At 46.7% G+C, this 13,369-nt stretch overlaps 1 protein-coding gene across 6 annotated transcripts in view; it reads right to left on the bottom strand.

Annotated features, from left to right (window-relative positions):
- The window catches only part of SYCP2L (synaptonemal complex protein 2 like), a 905,846-nt gene that overhangs the window by 745,435 nt on the left and 147,042 nt on the right, over positions 1 to 13,369 (bottom strand). For all 6 annotated transcript variants that reach the window (XM_063923155.1, XM_063923158.1, XM_063923156.1 and 3 more), the window contains exon 5: positions 535 to 636. In XM_063923155.1, the coding sequence (XP_063779225.1) occupies positions 535 to 636 (102 nt within the window). The remainder of the gene's footprint in view (positions 1 to 534; positions 637 to 13,369) is intronic.

The following is a 13,369-nucleotide window of genomic DNA, read 5'->3' as shown; positions in this document are numbered from 1 at the left end:
ACAGGGTGGGAATATCTGCAAAGTCACTAACCCAACTGTCTGTGATTGCCCGTGGCCACTACAGGGCCGAAATACTCCGGTTTTCTGAATATTTCTGTTTTCGGGTATTCAGATAACGGAAACCGGACCTGTATTACAAAAGTCATAGCTTAACTCCAAATCATATAGACTTTCCCTCACCTACACGAGCCGGACTGAAAACTGCATTTGAGATGGAGTTGCATTAATACATCACAGATATCGATTCCACCGAAAGCTTTTACAGCTCTTTGATGACTGCCCTGCACCAGCCAAAGGTATGAAGATTACCGCCAGACAAGAGTAAACATCGGGGGGAGACACCAGAATGGGTACAATGCTAAAACATCAGTTCAGTCATAAATTGCAATAATGTATATCTTTGGGCATAACACCCTAAAGTACATTTTCTGTTCAATGTGATATTAGCTTTGGCTAGTGTGTGGAAACCATAACCCTTTTACACAATTTAAAAAAGTTACCTAAATTAATCTAAACTTTAATGTAAAAACTTACCACAATAGTAGCAAAAAAATCTTCCACAAGAGCAAGAATTACAGATTTTTTGTCTTTACAAATCTTCAGAAACTCCAGGGCTCTTTCAAACCACAGAACCATGTAATAGAAAGAAAATAACATTCATAAAATAGGCACAACTTCTTACATTATATGGGGGAGACAAATCAAGCCTTCCACAGCGATAGAGCGAGATGAAGTACCAACCAGCTTCTAGATGTCATTTTTCAAGCACAGCCTGTAAAACGACAGGAACTGATTGGAGAGAAATAAAGTACCAACCAAAGTTTGAAACATCTCCCACTATGAGGGATATTTACTAAGCAGTGATAAGAGCGGAGAAGTAAGCCAGTGGAGAAGCTGCCCATTGCAACCAATCAGCACTGTAGTAACATAGACAGACATTAAGGGGTAAATTTACTAAAGCTTCTAAATATGAAAAGTGGTGAAATTGCCCATAGCAAACAGATTATCTCATTGCTCTATTGCAGCCTAGAAAATGATAGACAGAATCTGATTGGATGTTATGGGCAACGTCACCACTTTTCATTTATAGAAGCTTTAGTAAAGTTACCCCTAAGTGGGATGCTGCAGTCTAGAATATCACAAGCTCTTTATTGGAGGTCATTTCTTGAAACAAAGATTTAAAAAAATAAAAACCTTTTAGTGTATGTTGGAAATGTGTGTATAATCAAGTGGTGGTAATTTACACAGCAGCAGAATTATAAGGAGATTTATGGTAGACTTACCATTGTTAAATCTCTTTCTGCGAGGTACATTGGTTCCACAGGGAAACATCAGGGGTGTAGAGATGGATCTAGATCCAGGCACCAACACTAAAGCACAGGTTCTCAAACTCGGTCCTCAGGACCCCACACAGTGCATGTTTTGCAGGTCTCCTCACAGAATTACAAGTGAAATAATTAGATCCACCTGTGGACCTTTCAAAATGTGTCTGTGGGTAATTAATACACCTGTGCACTTGCTGGGTTACCTGCAAAACATGCACTGTGTGGGGTCCTGAGGACCGAGATTGAAAACCCCTGGGCTAAAGCTTTAGACTGTCCCAGGATGCATTGTGGGGCCTCCTCTATAACCCCGCCTACAGGCACTGTGAACTCAGTTTCGTTAACCAGTCCAATGCAGGAGCAGGTAAAAATAGGATTTTAATACCTACCGGTAAATCCTTTTCTCTTAGTCCGTAGAGGATGCTGGGGTCACTTCAAGAACCATGAGGTATAGACGGGATACGCAGGAGACATGGGCACTTTAAGACTTTCAAATGGTGTGACCTGGCTCCTCCCACTATGCCCCTCCTCCAGACTCCAGTTTAAGGAACTGTGCCCAGGGAGACGGACATTTCGAGGAAAGGATTTATTCTTAAACCACGGTGAGCATCTTACCAGCTCACACCTCAAGAATGCCGCAGAACGTGGCATTCAACAGAACACAAGCCAACGGCATGAAGAATTTGCAGCAATATGCTGACAAAAAACGTAAAACAACTTGTGTGTAACCACAACCAATAACTGCAGATACAGTACGTACTGGGACGGGCACCCAGCATCCTCTACGGATGAAAAGGATTTACCGGTAGGTATTAAAATCCTATTTTCTCATACGTCCTAGAGGATGCTGGGGTCACTTCAAGAACCATGGGGTTATACCAAATCTCTAGAATGGGAGGAAGAGTGCGGACGACTCTGCAGTACCGAATGACCAAACGTGAGGTCAACCTCGGCCAGGGTATTAAGGCTGTAAAATTTAGCCCAATTTTTTCTAAATAGCTGCTCGGCAAAGTAGCAATGCCGAGATTTCCCGGTCAACCGCCCCGGACGAGCCCACCTTTCAAGCAGAATGGGCCTTCACCGATTTCGGTAACGGCAATCCTGCCGTGAGATGAGCATGCTGAATCGTACCACAGATCCAGTGCGCAACGGTCTGCTTGGAAGCAGGATACCCAATCTTGCTGGGAGCCAACAGGACAAACCGAGGCTGTGTTCCTAAACGGAGCCGTCCTGGCGACATACATTTTCAAAACTCTGACTACATGCAGAGACTTCGATTCAGCGAAGGCGTCCTTAGCCACAGGCACCACCATAGGTTGGTATATGTGGAAAGAAGAAACCACCTTCGGTAGAAATTGTTGACGAGTTTCCAACTCTGCTGTATCTTCATGGAAGATCAAATAAGGTCTCTTGTGAGACCAGACCGCTAACTCAGACACTCGCCTTGTGTATGCCAAGGCCAACCTGACGACCACTTTACAAGTGAGGAGTTTCACTCCGCTTTACGTTAAGGTTCGAACCAATGTGATTGAAGTAACTGCAACACATCATTAAGATCCCCTGGTGCCACTGGGGCACAAAAGGAGGTTGGATGTGCAACACTCCCTTCACGACGGTCTGAACTTCTGAAAGGGAGTCCAATTGATTCTGAAAGAAAACCGATAAGGCAGATTTTAATTGCTGAAAAGTCTACCGTAGGCGTCTTCTTGGATTCACACCAAGAAACATATTTTCTCCAAAACGGTAGTAAAGTTTCGACGTTACCCCTCTACTAATCTGAATATGTGTGGGAACTACTTCCGTGGGAATACCCTTACGGACCAAGATCTGGCGTTCAACCTCCATGTCGTGAAACGTAGCCGCGGTAAGATCTAATACACACATGGCCCCTGCCGCAACAGGTCCTCGCGCAAAGGAAAAGTCCAGGTTTCTCCTATGAGTAATTCCTGAGATCTGGATACCAAGCTCTCCTTGGCAAGTCTGGGACCATGAGGCTCACCCGAAATTCCTTTTTATGAACCCAGAACTTTTGGAACGAGAGAAAACGTAGGGAATACATATACCGACTGAAAACACCCACGGTGTCACCAGTGCCTTCACTGGTCCTGTTTGAGGGTCCCTTGACCTGGAACTCTGAAGCTTCTTGTTGAGACGAGATGCCATCATTCCTACTTGAGGAAATCCCAACGACATGTCTTCGAAGACTACTTGGAAGAGGTCTCCATTCTCCTGGATGGAGATCGTCTGCTGAGGAAGTCTGCTTCCCAGTCGTCCACTCCTGGAACGAACATTACTGACAAAACGCTTGTATGTTTTTCCGCCCCACGGAAAATCCTTGCGGCTTCTGCCATTGCTGTTCTGTTTTTCGTTGTAGAAAATCGTTGTAACCGGCCCTTAACTCTAGACCGTTAATGTGGTGATCAGTTTCCTAACTTGACCATCTTCCTTGGAAGTTTTCCTCTTGAGTGACTGCCCCCCAGCCTCGGAGGCTTGCATCCGTGGTCACTAGGATCCAGTCCTGGATCCCGATCCTGCGCCCCTCTAGGAGGTGAGAACTGCGCAGCCACCACAGGAGTGACATTCTGGTCTTGGAAGACAGGATTATCCTCCGGTGTAAGTGTAGGTGGGAACCGGACCCCTTGTCCAACAGGTCCCTCTGAAACACCCTGCCATGGAACCTGCCAAATTGAGTGGCCTCATAGGCCGCAACCATCTTTTCCAGCAACCGAACGTATTGATGAAATGACACTCTTGCTGGTCTCGGAATTTGTTTAACCAGACTATAGATCTCCAGAGCCTTTTCCACTGGAAGAAAAAATAGGATTTTGGTACTTACCAGGTAAATCCTTTTCTTTGAATCCATAGGGGGCACTGGAGTACTCTTGGGATATGGACGGCTTCCACCGGAAGAAGGCACTGAATAAATTAATTTTGAGACTACTCCTCCCCTCCATATCCTGCAGCACTTCAGTGTTTTTTACTGAGCCGAACAGGATCGATAGAGAGATTGACAAAAGGAGAATTACATATAGTCTCACAGACAACAATAAAGTTGACACAACGTAACAGACAACTAAACAGTTGACACCATAACTGATTAACCCTTGTTAAATTTAAACCAGTCGTGAAAGTGTGTTACCATAAGAACCACTGAACTCCTAAAACAGGTAAACTGCTCTGGGTGGGCGTCCAGTGCCCCCTATGGATTCAAAGAAAAGGATTTACCTGGTAAGTACCAAAATCCTATTTTCTTTTTCATCCACTAGGGGTCACTGGAGTACTCTTGGGATGTACCAAAGTCTCCTCCGTGGCGGGAGAGCTGTTTGGCCCTTGTAACACTAAACGGCCAAAGCTAGATGCTGATGCCGCGAACGTATCAAACTTGTAAAAGCGCACAAACGTGTGCACTGACGACCAAGTAGCCGCACGGCAAAGCTGTGTCGTAGAAGCCCCACGACTCGCTGCCCATGACGTCCCCACAGAACGTGTGGAATGAGCTGTTACTGAAGTAGGTGGCTGTAACTTAGCATAAAGGTAAGCCTGACGTATAGTCAGTTTGATCCATCTGGATAAGGTCTGCTTAGAGGCTGGCCAACCCCTCTTAGCTGCGTCATAGAGAACAAACAACGTATCTGTCTTACGCACAGTAGACGTTCGGGAAACATAGATGCGCAATGCGCGAACTACATCCAACATTCCAGAATCTCCTGTTAACACAGGAACTACTATTGGTTGATTGATGTGAAAAGACGACACTACTTTTGGTAGAAAAACGGGATTCGTCCGAAGTTCCGCTCTGTCATCATGAAAAATTAAATACGGTGACTTGCATGACAAGGCACCCAAATCTGAAACACGCTTAGCCGAGGCTAAGGCTAAAAGAAAAATCGTTTTCCAAGTGAGAAATTTAATATCCACTTGTTGTAAGGGTTCAAAGTAATCGGACTGTAAGAAATCTAAAACCAGATTCAAGTCCCATGGTGCTGTAGGTGGAATGAAAGGAGGCTGTATCCTCTTTACACCCTGTAGAAACGTATGTATTGACTGCAACGAGGCCAATTTCCTTTGAAAATAAATTGACAACGCAGATACCTGCACCTTTAGTGTGGAAAGACGTAGTCCTCCATCTAACCCCATTTGTAAAAATAACAAAAGACGGGATAATTTAAAAGACGATGTCGGAAATTTCCGAGCTTCACACCAACCTATATAAGTACGCCAAATTCTATAATAATGAGCTGCCGTAACCGGCTTCCTAGCTCGTACCATGGTTGGTATAACAGACTCAGGAATGCCCTCTTTCCTTAAGATGGCCTTTTCAACAGCCACCCCGTCAAACGCAGCCGCGCTAAATCGGGGTAGAGGAACGGACCCTGTTGTAACAGGTCCGGACGTAGTGGGAGTGGCCATGGATCGTCTGCGAGTAACCCGAGAAGATCCGAGAACCAAGCCCTCCGAGGCCAATGAGGCGCTATTAGAATGACTGTGACGAACCCTCTCTTGATCCGTTTTAGCACCAGCGGGAGCAGCGGAAACGGTGGAAACAGATACACAAGGCTGTATGGCCACGTGGCTGTGAGAGCATCCACCGCCACTGCCCCTGGATCTCTTGTTCTGGACACATATCTTGACACCTGATGATTGTGGCGGGATGCCATTAGATCCACCTGAGGGTAACCCCACTTCTGGATCAACATCTGAAAAACTTCTGGATTTAATGCCCACTCTCCTGGATGAAAATCCCGACGACTGAGAAAATCTGCCTCCCAGTTGTCCACTCCAGGAATGAACACTGCCGATAATATCACCTGGTGATATTCGGCCCATCTGAGGATCCGAGCTACTTCCCGCATAGCCATGCGGCTTCTCGTTCCTCCTTGTTTGTTTATGTATGCGACTGCCGTCGCATTGTCTGACTGCACCTGCACAGTCTGAAGACGAAACATGTACACCGCTTGTCTTAGAGCATTGTAAATCGCCCTGAGTTCCAGAACATTTATGGATAGCGATCTTTCGTGATCCGCCCAGAGGCCCTGGAGCCGATAACTCTGAACTACAGCTCCCCAACCTCTGAGACTTGCGTCCGTTGTCAGAATTATCCAATTCGCGACTCCGAATCGTCTCCCTGCAGATAGATTGTGTATTTTTAACCACCAGAGAAGAGACACCCTGACTTGTGGTGACAACCTCACCCTGTGGTGCAGCTGCAGATGTGATCCCGACCACTGTGCTAACACCTCCAGTTGAAACGGACGTGAGTGAAATCTTCCGAACTGAAGTGCTTCGAAAGCCGCCACCATTGTGCCTAAAAGGCGAATGCACAAATGTACTGAGACTGTGCGTGGCTTGAGCACTAATTGCACCAGATGACGAATGCCCTGTACTTTCTGTTGTGGCAAGTAAACCCTTTGTTTTACTGTATCGAGAATCATCCCTAGGAATTGAAGTCGTTGACACGGAATTAGATGTGATTTCTTTAACTGACTATCCAACCGTGCTGAACTAGTACATTGTACGTTAGCAAGGCATGTTGGAGAAGCAATTGTTGAGACGGAGCCTTTATGAGTAGATCGTCTAAATACGGAACAATTATTACCCCTAGGGACCTGAGATGAGCTGTCATCACGGACATTACCTTGGTGAATACCCGAGGCGCTGATGAGAGGCCAAACGGTAGAGCCTGAAATTGGTAATGGTCTCGCCTTATCGCAAACCTTAAAAAACTTTGGTGAGGTGGCCAAATCGGAATGTGCAAATACGCATCTTTGAGATCTAGTGCAATCATGAATTCCTGTGGCTCTAACCCTGCAATTACTGACCTGAGAGATTCCATCTTGAATCTGTGGTAAGTGACGTAATGATTGAGACCTTTTAGGTTCAATATTGGCCTGACTGAGCCATCTGGTTTTGGTACCAGAAACAGACTGGAATAATAACCCTGCCCCTGTTCCTGCACAGGGACTGGAATTATCACTGCAGCATTCAGCAGAGACTGAATGGCAACCTGCAGAACTGCTTTCTTGTCGTCCGACACAGGCAGTCCTGTCGTGAAAAATCTTCCTGTCGGAAGATAATCGAACTCTATTTTGTAACCCTCTAATACTAAATTGCGGATCCACCCATCTGTGGACGTCTGCAGCCACGCCCCCTGAAAGCTCTGAAGGCGTGCTCCCACAATTGGGGATCCGAGATGGGCTGGGAGCCCGTCATGCCACTGGTTTGTTAGTGGTCTTGGTGTCTTGACGACGTGCATTGGATTGTCGGGCACTACGTCCCCGACCTCTTCTGCCCGGCGTGACTGCTCCTGTGCCCTGCCCACGAAAGGGCTGAGTTCTAAAGGATTTGAACGCCGGACCAGAATATTTCCGTTTAGGTATAGTTGTAGGCGAAGGAAGAAAAACAGACTTCCCTCCAGTAGCCTCAGAAATCCATTTGTCCAATTCAGGACCAAAAAGTTTCTCGCCATCATAAGGCAATGCCTCTATACCTTTTTTAACCTCCGTCTCCGCCTGCCACGAACGCAGCCAAAGTGCTCGTCGTACTATGACTAGCGATGAGGACAGGCGAGAAGTAAGCTGACAGACGTCAGTAGAAGCTGTACATAAATATTCAGCAGCTTCCCAGATTTGATCTGCGAGAAGTATAAGATGATCATCTTGCAGAGCCGACTTGAGCTCTTTTATCCATACCATTAAAGCTTTAGTAACCCAAATGCCAACCAACCCAGGTCTTAACAGCACTCCAGTTGCTGTATACATGGACCTTAGCATAGCCTCTATTTTACGATCTGCAGGGTCTTTAAGTGTAGTAGCAGTTGGTACTGGTATGGTTAACTTCCTCGTAAGTTTAGATACGGATGAATCCACCAATGGTGGGTTCTCCCATGTAGCTGTCATGGCCTCTGGAAACGGGTAACTCGATTTAAATCTACGAGGAATAGAAAACCGTTTGTCCGGATTTTTCCGTGACTCCAGTAACATTTTATTAAGAGATTCCGAGATAGGGAAACACATCGGAGATCTCTGTCGTTTAGTAAAGACTACTTCATCATTCGTCAGTGGCTCCTCAGTTTCTGTAAACTCCAGCGACTGACGAACTGCTCTGATGAGATTGTCAATACCTGGGCTGTCAAAGTCGTCACCTTCTGACTGTTGTTCTATTTCGCCCTCCTCATACTCCTGTTCAGTGAGATCTAGTATCCCAGAGACAGGAAAATTAGTAGGAAAAGGAAACTTATCTTTTCCACTCAAGGTGGACTTATGACCAGCTTGAGATTCTCCAGGTAACTCAAATGGTCTCATTTTAAACTCAGATCTTGCCGCCTCTCTTTCTTCACGAGAGGCGGCCAGCTCTGATTGTAAACCAACTAATACATCTGCAAGTAAAGCCCACGGAGGGTCCTGAGATGCTGGCTTTACTTCTGGAATGGAAATCGTATTTATGGCTGTATTAACAACACATGCTGTACATGTGGTGGATCCATCAGGCAACACACTCTTACAGACATGACATGACAAATGTTTCTTAGATTTTGCTGGTGTCTTACTCATTATGACAGACAATACAAACTCCACACAGACAGACTGCACGACTCAGTAATAACACCAAAGTTCCTGGTATATATCTTAGGCAAGTGCAGTGCCTGCTAATACGAAAACTGACCCCAAAATTCCCCTAGTACCACTCTTAGCTGAGATGTAAAATAGGAAACCTGGAACAGACAGGAGAACATTAAACATACTAAGCACCAAGTTTTTTTTTTTTTTTTCCTTAAAACTTAACACTGCCCAATACTGTTAAAGTCTCCCCCCCACTCCCACGACCTCCGTGTACAGCACCGGGTCTGGGCCTGTGGAAGTTTTTGCAAAGGGCCGTGTGAGCGGCCTGTCCTGTAGGCCCCGGACAACGGAACTCCTCGGCTGCTGCGGGCGGATGGCGGAAGCAGAGAGCGTGCTGCATAGAGCCGTGGAGCGGCCTATGCACACGTGCTCCCGCCCGCCACACACAGCATGGCGGCGTGTCTGTGTAGCCAAGCAGCGCTGCTGCTGCGCAGGGAGCAGCGGTCTCCTAGGATGCTGGGGGCCGGAGAGTGAGAGCGCGCCCCGGGCAGCGGTGAGTACCAAACAATCCCCCACAGTGGAGCGGCAGCAAGCGCTGACCGCCCCAACCCAACATACCTGGACCGTGACAGAAGTCTATGACGGGGCTTTCATCCAAGCTCCGTCCAGCTTTCCTGCAGGCAGCCTGCAAGTGGAGTGAGGGAGCTCTTTACAGAGAGGTCCGACACTCACGGCTACTCAGCCGCTTCCACTGTCCCTGACCCACGCCTGTTAGAAGGGGGGAAAGGACGTGGAAATTGACGAAAAAAAAAACTTAGAAAAAAAATTCCAATACTTTGTGGACGAGCTCCACTATGCCTTCTAACTGTGTCGAGCACAGAAAAAACACTGAAGTGCTGCAGGATATGGAGGGGAGGAGTAGTCTCAAAATTAATTTATTCAGTGCCTTCTTCCGGTGGAAGCCGTCCATATCCCAAGAGTACTCCAGTGACCCCTAGTGGATGAAAAAGAAAAACTCCTTGTAGTTCTGTGTCTAGTATTATTCCCAAAACAGACAACCGCGTCGTTTGGACCAACAGTGATTCTGGCAAGTTCAGGAGCTAACTCTGTTGTTGAAGAACTGTCAGGGAGAGTGCAATATTTTGCACCAACTGGTTCCTTGAACTCGCCGTTATCAGGGGACCGTCCCAGTACGGGATAACTGACTCCTTACTAGCGACGGAGAAGCATCATTACCACCATCACCCTGGTGAAAATCCTTGGAGCCGAGGACAGACCCACGGCAACGTCTGAAATCGGTAATGACACCCCTAAATTGCAAACCTCAGGCAAGCCTAATGCGGAGGTTCTTTATGTCTACTGAGACCATGGAAAAAAAAATTCAGATTGGAGATCACTGCCCTGAGAGATTCCATCTTGGATTTGAATTTCTTTAAGTAGAAAATGAGGGATTTCAGATGTAGGATTGGTCTGTCCGAGCCGTCTGGTTTCGGGACCACGAAGAGGCTTGAATAAAAACCTTCTCCCTGTTGTGACCGGGGAAAACCAGGTCAATGACCTGATCCTGATACAACCTTAGTATTGTTTCACATACTACCTCCCCGTCCGGAGGAGAATCTGTAATTTGAAAAATTGGTGAGGGGAAATGTCTGGAAACTCCAGTATGTACCCTTGGGACACTATTCGTAAAAACCCACGGCTCCAGGTCCGTTCCAGGACTGACTGAAGAGATTTTAGACGTGGCCCCACCGGTGTGGACTCCCGCAAGAGAGTCCCAGCGTCATGCGGTGGATGTGGCAGAACAGAGGATGATGTCTGCTCCTGTGATCTTGAAGAGGTTGCGGAACTCTTCCCTTTTCTCCCTCCTCTACCTGCAAAGAAAAGAAAATATGTATCTATTTGGCCGAAAAGACTGCATCTGACAATGATGCGTCAACATCCGTTGTGAGGGAACAAGGTAGACTTACAAGAAGGTAGACTTACCAGCGGCAGCTGTCGAGATCAAATTAACTAGGCCGTCACCAAACCAGGCTTCACATTTATAGGGCAGAGACTCCAGTTCTTCTCGGAGCCAGCATTAGCATTACATTGGTGAATCCACAACGCCATCCTAACCGAGACCGCCATGGAATTGGCCTGAGAACCCAATAGTCCTATATCCCTTGCAGTCGCACGAAAGTATGCTGCAGTGTTCTTGATATGACCCAACGTAAGGAGGGTATCTATATTGGATGACAAGGCAACCGACCATTTTTGAATACTACTACTACCCCCTGTACATGTAATGGCAGGTCTATTCAACGTACACGTGGACACATAACCAGAAAATAACGTATCTTCCTGCATACGATCCGCTGGATTTGTGACAGGGCCCCGTGCAGAACAGGGGGTGACTCCCACTTTATTCTGTCCGCGGCAGGAAAATAATAAACAATCGGAATCCGCTTGAGGATTTGAAACCATCTTGTCAGGGCTGACCTAGACTTTATCACACAGAGCGCTCAGCACATGAGAAGGAGGAATGTTACCTCCGCTTTCATTATAAATTTATATCTATATATCTATCTATCTATTAGGAATTTAATACCTACCGGTAAATCCTTTTCTCTTAGTCCGTAGAGTATGCTGGGATGCTTCAAGAACCATGGGGTATATATACGGATCCGCAGGAGACATGGGCACACTATAAGACTTTGAATGGGTGTGAACTGGCTCCTCCCTCTATGCCCCTCCTCCAGACTACAGAATTAGGAACTGTGCCCAGGGAGACGGACATTTCGAGGAAAAGGATTTATTTATTTTAAACTAAGGTGAGATACATACCAGCTCACACCTCCAACACGCCGTACAACATGGCATTCAACAAACAAGGCATGCAACGGCATGACCAACAACAGTCACAAATTTACAGAACTCAACGCAACATGAGTGTAACTATAACCAAACTGCAGATACAGCACGCACTGGGACGAGCGCCCAGCATCCTCTACGGACTAAGAGAAAAGGATTTACCGGTAGGTATTAAAATCCAATTTTCTCATACGTCCTAGAGGATGCTGGGGATGCTTCAAGAACCATGGGGTTTATACCAAAGCTCTAGAACGGGCGGGAAAGTGCGGATGACTCTGCAGCACCGATTGACCAAACAAGAGGTCCTCCTCAGCCAGGGTATCAAACTTGTAAAACTTCGCAAAGGTGTTTGATCCCGACCAAGTAGCAGCTCGGCAAAGTTGTAACGCCGAGACTCCACAGGCAGCCGCCCAGGATGAGCCTACCTTTCTGGTAGAATGGGCTTTCACCGATTTCGGTAACGGCAATCCTGCCGTAGAATGAGCCTGCTGAATCGTATTACAAATCCAGCGCGCAATAGTCTGCTTAGAAGCAGGAGCCCCAATCTTGTTGGGAGCCAACAGGACAAACAAAGCCTCTGTTTTCCTAATCTGAGCCGTTCTGGCGACATAGATTTTCAAAGCTCTGACCACATCAAGAGATTTCGACTTCGCCAAGGCGTCAGTAGCCACTGGCACCACAATAGGCTGGTTTAAGTGAAACGATGAAACCATTTTTGGCAAAAATTGCAGACGAGTTCTCAACTCCGCTCTATCTTCATGGAAGATTAAATAGGGGCTTTTGTGAGACAAAGACGCCAACTCAGACACCCGCCTTGTGGATGCCAAGGCCAACAGCATGACCACTTTCCAAGTAAGGAATTTTAACTCAACCTTGCGCAAAGGTTCAAACCAATGTGATTGCAAGAATTGCAACACCACATTAAGATCCCACGGTGCCACAGGAGGCACAAATGGAGGTTGGATGTGCAGCACGCCTTTTACGAAGGTCTGAACTTCTGGAAAAGAAGCCAATTCTTTCTGAAAAAAGATCGACAAGGCCAAAATCTGTACTTTAATAGAGCCTAACTTTAGGCCCCGCATCCATACCTGCTTGTAGGAAATGGGGCAAACGCCCCAGGTGAAATTCTTCCGTAGGAGCCTTATTGGATTCACACCAAGACAAATATTTCCTCCAAATACGGTGGTAATGCTTTGCCGTTACTTCTTTTCTAGCCTGAAGAAGTGTGGGAATGACTTCACTGGGAATACCCTTTTGTGCTAGGATTTGGCGTTTAACCGCCACGCCGTCAAACGCAGCCGCGGTAAGTCCTGATACACGCACAGCCCCTGTTGTAACAGGTCCTCCCGAAGTGGAAGAGGCCAAGGATCTTCTATGAGCAACTCTAGAAGATCTGGATACCAGGCCCTTTTTGGCCAATCCAGAACAATGAGGATCGCCTGAACCCTTGCTCTTCTTATAATTTTTATCACCTTTGGAATGAGTGGAAGTGGAGGGAACACATATACCGACGGAAACACCCACGGTGTCACTAGGGCGTCCACCGCTATCGCTTGAGGGTCCCTTGACCTGGAACAATATCTCTGAAGTTTCTTGTTGAGGCGGGACGCCATCATGTCTACTTGAGGAACTCCCCAA

The sequence above is a fragment of the Pseudophryne corroboree genome, chromosome 5 (genome assembly GCF_028390025.1).
Source record: "Pseudophryne corroboree isolate aPseCor3 chromosome 5, aPseCor3.hap2, whole genome shotgun sequence".
NCBI classification, from domain to species: Eukaryota; Metazoa; Chordata; class Amphibia; order Anura; family Myobatrachidae; genus Pseudophryne; species Pseudophryne corroboree.
Note: the sequence above shows the minus strand (reverse complement) of the source record. Positions and strands in the feature narration are given on the sequence as shown.